We start from the raw sequence: 6,877 nt of genomic DNA, 5'->3' as shown, positions 1-6,877 counted from the left end.
GAACCGAGTTCAAAAATACCTGCTGAATCCCTGGGGGAGAGAGTGCTTCACAGGGACACAAAGTCACAAGTGCCCTTTTCAGACACCTGCTTTGGGAATCCACTCTTGGCTGCTGTGTCCTGTCCATACCCATCCACTCCCCTATCTGTCGCTACAGGCTTCTCTATCTGAGGTGTGCAAAGAAATCCGGACGGGACCAGTCAGTGCTGTGCGCTGCCTGCTGCCTCCTCAGCAGCCTGTGTGACACCATCGGGGCCATTCTGGCCAGACAGCTCACGATCCAGGTGCGTCAGGCCCACAGGTGACAGTGGCTTCTGTCTGGTTCCATCACCTTCGAGAGGCGCTTTCGCCTCAGACCTGTGCCCTGTTGGTCTTTCTGCCCCTGTCCAGGGCTCTTGCCCTGATGACCACGTGGCTCACTGCTCAACTCCTTCGAGGCTTTGCTAGGGGTCAGCTTCTCGGTGAGGCCTCCCCTGAGCACTCGTGCAGACCCATGCCCTACCTCCACCACAGGGACCCCAGCCCCTTCACCCTGCTCTGTTTTTTCCCATAGTTGACCCTCAATACACCCTCTGCTTTCCTTACTTCCTGTGCTTGCTGCTTTATGGTATGCTAACCCCTACTAGAGGGTCAGCTCCCCAGGGGCAAGAGTTTGTACTCACTACTTTATCCCTGTCACTTCAAACAGCAGCTGGGACGGAGCAGATGCTCAGTAAATAGGGATGGTTGTGGTGATTGTGTTCAGAGCCTCAGCTCAACAGGGGCGGCTGAATGCTTTTCCCAAGCAGTGACGCAGGCTTTGGGGCAAGTGATAAACAATGTCAAGCTTGCCCAAGGTCTAAGCCCTCGAAGCTGTGTAAATAGGGCCTATCCCAATAGGCTGGTGCCCACCCAGGTGGATATGACGGAAGGCAGCCTCATGGCTGCGACACACACTGGGAGAGTTCTAACCCTTCTTCGAATAATACTGTGTCACAAACAAACAACCTTTTGTTTCTGGTGCCCATTCTCATTCGCTGACTGAATACAGGGAGGCCCAGCTCCATCCGGGTCATAATAGCTGACGTTTATTAAATACTTCACTGTGAGGGGCCCCTGAGTGGCTCAGTCAGTTAAGCGTCTGCCTTCGGCTCAATTCATGGTCTCGGGGTCCTGGGATCAAGCCCTTGCTTAGCAGGGAGCCAGCTTCTTCCTCTGCCCCTCCCCCCAACTCACATGTGCCGGCTCTCTCTCTCTCTCAATTTTTAAATTTTTATTTATTCATTTGAGAGAGAGAGAGAGACAGAAAGCACAAGCAGGGGGAGAGACAGAAGCAGACTCCCTGCTGAGCTGGGAGCCCAATGTGGGACTTGATCCTAGAAACCAGAGATTATGACCTGAGCCAAAGGCAGATGCTTAACCAACTGACCCACCCAGGAGCCCCTAAGTAAAATCTTTTAAAAATAAATAAGTAGGGGTGCCTGGGTGGCTCAGTGGGTTAAGCCTCTGCCTGCAGCTCAGGTCGTGATCCCAGGGTTCTGGGATCGAGCCCCGCATCGGGCTCTCTGCTCAGCGAAGAGCCTGCTTCCTTTCCTCTCTCTGCCTGCCTCTCTGCCTACTTGTGATCTCTGTCTGTCAAATAAATAAATAAATAATCTTTTTAAAAAAATAATAAATAAATAAATAAGTAAATACTTCACTGTGTACTTGGCACTGAGGGCTTGTCTCATATTACTTCATTTAATCCTCAAATTATCTTATGACCTGGGCTCTCTCCTTATCCCTGTTTTACACACATGGATCCTCAGGCTTAGAGGTTGAATAACTTTTACAAGGTCCCCTAAACAGCAGAGTCAAACTCCATAATCTACTCTTTTATTTATTTTTTTGAGATTTTATTTATTTATTTTGAGAGAGAGTACGCATGCACACATGAGTGGGGGGTGGGGGAAAGGGAGGGGAAAGGGGAAAGAATCCCAAGCAGGGAGAGAAGCTCCAAGCTGAGCATGGAGCCCAACTTGGGACTCAGTCTCATGACCCTGAGATCAGGACCTGAGCTAAAATCAAGAGGTGGATGCTTAACCCACTAAGCCACCCAGGCACCCCTGCAGAGTCTGCTGTGAACCAGTGACTCCACTGTCAGGGTAGCTGGTGCCTTGGTAGGTAGGAGCCTTGTCCGTTCCTCGCGGTGCTGGTCTAAGCATTTTCCATGTATTGCTTCATGTAATCTGCTTAGCACTGAGGGAGGCACTGTTACTATCCCTATTTTACAGAGGAGGAAACTGAGGCCCAAAGAAGGCCAGTGGTTGGGCCAAAGTCCCACAGCAGAGACTGGCCATGCACTGGGAAGAATGTGGAGTGAGAAGGGCAGGGCTGGTTCTGCTGGTGGGCCTCTGCCCGAGGGATCGGTCACTCACATGCCACCCCCCGTCCCTCACTCCTCGTCAGTCCAGTGGAGTTGATAACCAGCCTTTCCTGGGGTCAGTAGGCGGCTTCGTTGGGATCACCACAGTAGTGGGAGAGGAGACCCAGGATGAGAGGGGCTGCAGAAGCTGGAGAACGTTCGAGCACCAAGAGTCTGTCTCCTTTTCTCCCAGGTATTCACAGGTGCCTACCTCGCCGCTGCTGACTTGGTGAACTTTGTCTTCATCCTTTTCCCCATATGCGGCTGCCAGTGGAAGTCTCATCGCGGTGAGTGTGTGGGCCTCGCTCCTGTGTGTTCATCCGCTCTCTCATCAGCGGGCCCTGTGCTCCTTGTCGTTCCTGAGCCGGGCCTCTCCTGGGCGCAGACAAAAGAATGAGCTCCTCGACCCCAGTCAGAGAGGAGGCACGGCCCTATAGAACCATCCGTGCCACTGGTGAGGCGGTGTGCGCACGCCACGCGCAACCAGAGGGAAGGCGGGGCCCGTAGGCATCAGGAAAGGACGTGACCGTGGAACAGGGCCGCAGGGAAAGATAATCCAGGTGAAAAGGATCATATGAGCAAAGGCCAGGAGGTGGGATGGGACAAGGCTGGGGGGAGGTACAGCGCTATCTCACGGTGCAAGTCCAGGATGGCCAAACAAAGCCCCGTAACTTCCGGAAATGGATGCCAGGAGTGGGCGTGGGCCACCTCGGCCGAGGGGGGACTGCAAGTCACTGAGCGGGGATGGGTCACCCTGACTCTGTGGGTTTGGGCCTTCCTGAGAAGGGGCAGCAGGGTGCCCAGACCTGTGTCCAGAAAGGGAGTGTTTGCCTCAGTGGGGTGAGGTAAGATGTCTCCAGCTGCTCAGCACTGCCCAGAAGGGACATGTTCTTACTAGAATCTTCAGAGAACTGGGGTGCCTGGGTGGCTCAGTCAGTCAAGTGTCTGCCTTCGGCTCAGGTCAAGATCTCAGGGTCCTGGGATCATGTCCTACATTGGGCTCCTTGCTCAGTGGGGAGTCTGCTTCTCCCTCTGTTTGCCACTCTCCCTGCTTGGACTCTCTCCTCCCTCTGACAAATAAATAAATAAAATCTAAAAAAAAAAAAGAATTTTCAGAGGACTATCTGTCTTATATTTCAAGGAGACTTCCAAGACCGTGCTCCTTTTTTGCTCAGTTTTGGGCCCCAGCACAAGCATGGTGGTGCTTTCCCTAAGGTTGGGCCAGTTCTGCTCTGTGCCAGGCTCTGCGGAGATTCCAGAAGCTGCTGGGGCATGGGCCCTGCCCTCGGGGCTTCTAGTCTTTCGGAGGCTACTCTGTACACAGATACATGTGAAACACAGAACACTATAAGAGGGCCGAGCAAGGAGAAGAGCACCAGTCGTGAGGGTGCATGGCCTGGGGTGGTAGGGAGGAGGGATTTCTCCAAAGAGGAGGCACAGCCGTGGGGCCTTGAAGGGTGGGGAGGATCTGGCCCACAGAACAACTTGGGAACCCATTCTGGCATCAGGGCTGGGCTGACAGCTGGTTTGCACATGTCGCTGTCCGTCGAGTTCTAGAGCCCAGGAGCCTGTGGCATTTTGCTGTTTGTTGCAGGTCGGGGCTCCCAGGAGAGGACGAGGAGGCAGCGGCTCAGGGCCAGTGTATTTGCTCTGGCCCTGCCGCTGAGCCTGGGACCAGGCTGGGCTCTCTGGGCCACCACCCCAAAGGCCTCAGGCCCTGTCCGAGGGTCCCAGCGGAGGCTGCTGGAAAGCCTGCTGCAGGTGAGGCTGAGCCCAGGAGGACATGGGGGTGGGTGTGTCCCGTCCCTCCACATGGTCCCAGCAAGTGCTCTGGGTAGGGGTAGGGTTCAGGCTTGCCGTCATTGGGAGGAAACCACTAAGATTGGGAAAGGATGGGTCTGGGATGTATGGGCACTGAGTGTGTCACCTGTTCCCACAGGACAATACTGAAGTCCTCGGCTACCTGCTGGGCGGCATTGCTGTCTTTGGCTCCTGGGCTTCCCAGATCCCCCCGCTCTCCAGAATCGTGAGGCTGGGTCGGGGCTGGGACTGTGGGTTACCGTGGCAGGTCTTAGGGCCCTTGGGAGCCTCTTCCAAGCTCTAGGTCCTGGGGTGGAGGCTTGTGTCACTTGTGTATTTTGTGTGTGTACGTGTGCATTTCCACACGTGCAGGGGCTGGTCAGCCAACGCAGGGGAGCTCATGAGACCTGTTACGGCCTCTCACGGGAGAACCCATTGTGTTCTCTCCATAGCGAAGAAAAGCAGGCTGTCAGGGAAAAGGCACTGGGGTTCAGTAAACAGACATCCTGTTAGGAAAATGAGAAGGTTTCAGAGGAGAGCATCACACAGCCACCAGGCTTCTGGATTTCTGGAAGCATCTCACCACAGAAACTTCCCGGGCATCTAGGCTGAGGGAAGCCCTGTGTTGGCCGGTTCTGGAGGAGACGCAGCCGTGACTTGAGATGCTGTGCTCGCCCTTGGGAAACTCACAGTCTCGTGGAAAGACACAGAAATGCAAAGCAGGATATTTTAACGCTCAGAGAAAGATAGAATCAAATGTTTGGGGTTTCAGAAGGAGAGCGGGCTCCCACGCCGCTCCAATGAGTGAGGGTGAAAACGTCACACTGCCAGGTGGGGGGGGGGAGTTGGGGGCGGAGGGCGATGCCAGGGCTGCCTCAGCGTGGCTCCAAACCAAAGGGAAGCCCAGAGGAGGCAAAGGTGAGCGTAATGGGCTCCTCACTGCCTCTAAAAAAAAAAAAATCACTTTCCCCAGAACATCATTTAATAGCAGTTCCAGGAGAGCAGGATTCGGGGATGGCAGCTGCTTCGTTGGTCATTTGTGGAAAGCAGAAGCCTGGGGGGCTGGCTGGGAACCCCCCTGGGCATGCCGACTCCAGATCAGGGGAGGGAAGTGTGGGAACCCCTGGGACATGGGGCTCGAAGACCTTCAGAGGGAAGGGTGCAGTGCCTGCCTGTATCAGTGCCCTGGGGCCACCATAAGAAAGGGTCACAAACTTGGGACAACAGGCTTCAAGGTTCTAGAGGCCTGCAGACCAGTGTCAAAGTGCCACAGGCCCGAGCTCCCTCTGGAGGTGCTAGGGAAGGAGTTTTTTCAGGCCTCTTCCCAAGTTTCTGGAAAGTTTCTCGGCTGATGGCTCCATAACTCCAGGGTTCACACGGCGTTCTTTCTCCCTGTGTGTGTCCTCATGTGGCCTTCCCTCTGTACGTATCTGTGCCTCAGTTTCCCTATTATAAAGACATGGTCATACTGAGCAAGGGTCCACCCTAATGGCCTCATCTGAACATGGTCATCTGCAAGGCCACGTTCACTGGTTCTGGAGGTTGGGAGCATCTTTTGTGAGAGGGGAAAACAAGTCAACCCCTGCATCAGGCACCTAACATAGCCCCATGACTGTGTCCTTCCTGTTGTTCATTTTATTCACAGCATTTGTCACAGCCTGAAGTTAGCTCCTTCAGTTATTAACCAAGTTGTTGGTCCCCAGTAGAACACTAACGCCCTGAGGGCAGTGGTTTGGTCTGTTTCATTCCCTCTGTATTGCAAGTGCTTGGAGCCCACCCGTGGTAGGTGCCAGAAGACACTTGTTAATGATTGACCTAATCTGGTCTGGGAAAAAGGAAGCTTGTGGAAGCAGGAATTAGAAGGGCTTTCTCGGGGCAGAAAGAGCAGTGCTGTTCTCTGTGGTCTTGGGGAAAAGAACCAAAAGCAAGACTGGAAAGAGATTGTGGGTTGGGGGGGCATCCCATTTATAATTTAGATGCGTCGCATAGTTTCTGGAATGTAGAAAGTGATCAGTATCGTTATTCCTGTTTTAGGAGGTAGTGGGCTCCCCATCACTAAAGGCATTCAAGCCTGATAGCCCTTGGCAGGCAGATAGAGTTAGGTCGTATTAGGGATTAGATTGGGCAGTCTCGGAGGCACCGTCTCTGGTCCCAGGCAGAAGAGCTCAGAGCTAAGGAGCCCTTGTGAGGGAGAAACTCATCAGGGTTTGGGTGTTCTGGGAAGCCTAGCCAGCATGGCTGTGAATGCTAGATCCCCTATAAGCTGCTTCTAATTTACCCCTGGTGGGGGCGCTGAGGAACAGAATGGTTGGGTGGCTTTGGTGGAAGTTTCCCATTCTTCCGGAAGTGACACACCCCCTGACCAGTATGGCCTCTGCCGCAACACTGGGAGTGTCGCCGTTGCAGGATGCCCCACCTGCTTCCAACCCCCAGCGCGGATTTGCCAGGCAGCCACAGGGCTGGACAGCGCCCCTGGGTTCTCTGTGACCAGCCAGACAAAGCCCACAGGTGCTGAACCTGCCACATCCCGAGTCACCAAGCCTACTCCAACCTAGAGTGGGTGCTCAGCACCCATGGTGTGTCCAGCGTGCCAGCAAATAGAGCCCCACAGGCTCTTGTGCTGACAGTGAAGAGAGACTGAGTTTTGAGGTCAGTGGGAGCCAGGAGTGGGTGGACACATGAGTGACAACAGAG

At 54.2% G+C, this 6,877-nt stretch overlaps 1 protein-coding gene across 14 annotated transcripts in view; it reads left to right on the top strand.

Annotated features, from left to right (window-relative positions):
• Nucleotides 1-6,877, top strand: part of TMEM44 (transmembrane protein 44) — a 31,624-nt gene that overhangs the window by 2,608 nt on the left and 22,139 nt on the right. For all 14 annotated transcript variants that reach the window (XM_047733492.1, XM_047733487.1, XM_047733456.1 and 11 more), the window contains exons 2-5: nucleotides 158-284; nucleotides 2,577-2,670; nucleotides 3,978-4,144; nucleotides 4,323-4,409. In XM_047733492.1, coding sequence (XP_047589448.1) covers nucleotides 158-284; nucleotides 2,577-2,670; nucleotides 3,978-4,144; nucleotides 4,323-4,409 — 475 coding nt within the window. The remainder of the gene's footprint in view (nucleotides 1-157; nucleotides 285-2,576; nucleotides 2,671-3,977; nucleotides 4,145-4,322; nucleotides 4,410-6,877) is intronic.

The sequence above is a fragment of the Lutra lutra genome, chromosome 1, assembly GCF_902655055.1.
Source record: "Lutra lutra chromosome 1, mLutLut1.2, whole genome shotgun sequence".
In the NCBI taxonomy this organism is placed as follows: domain Eukaryota; kingdom Metazoa; phylum Chordata; class Mammalia; order Carnivora; family Mustelidae; genus Lutra; species Lutra lutra.
This window is presented reverse-complemented; position numbering and strand designations above follow the sequence as displayed.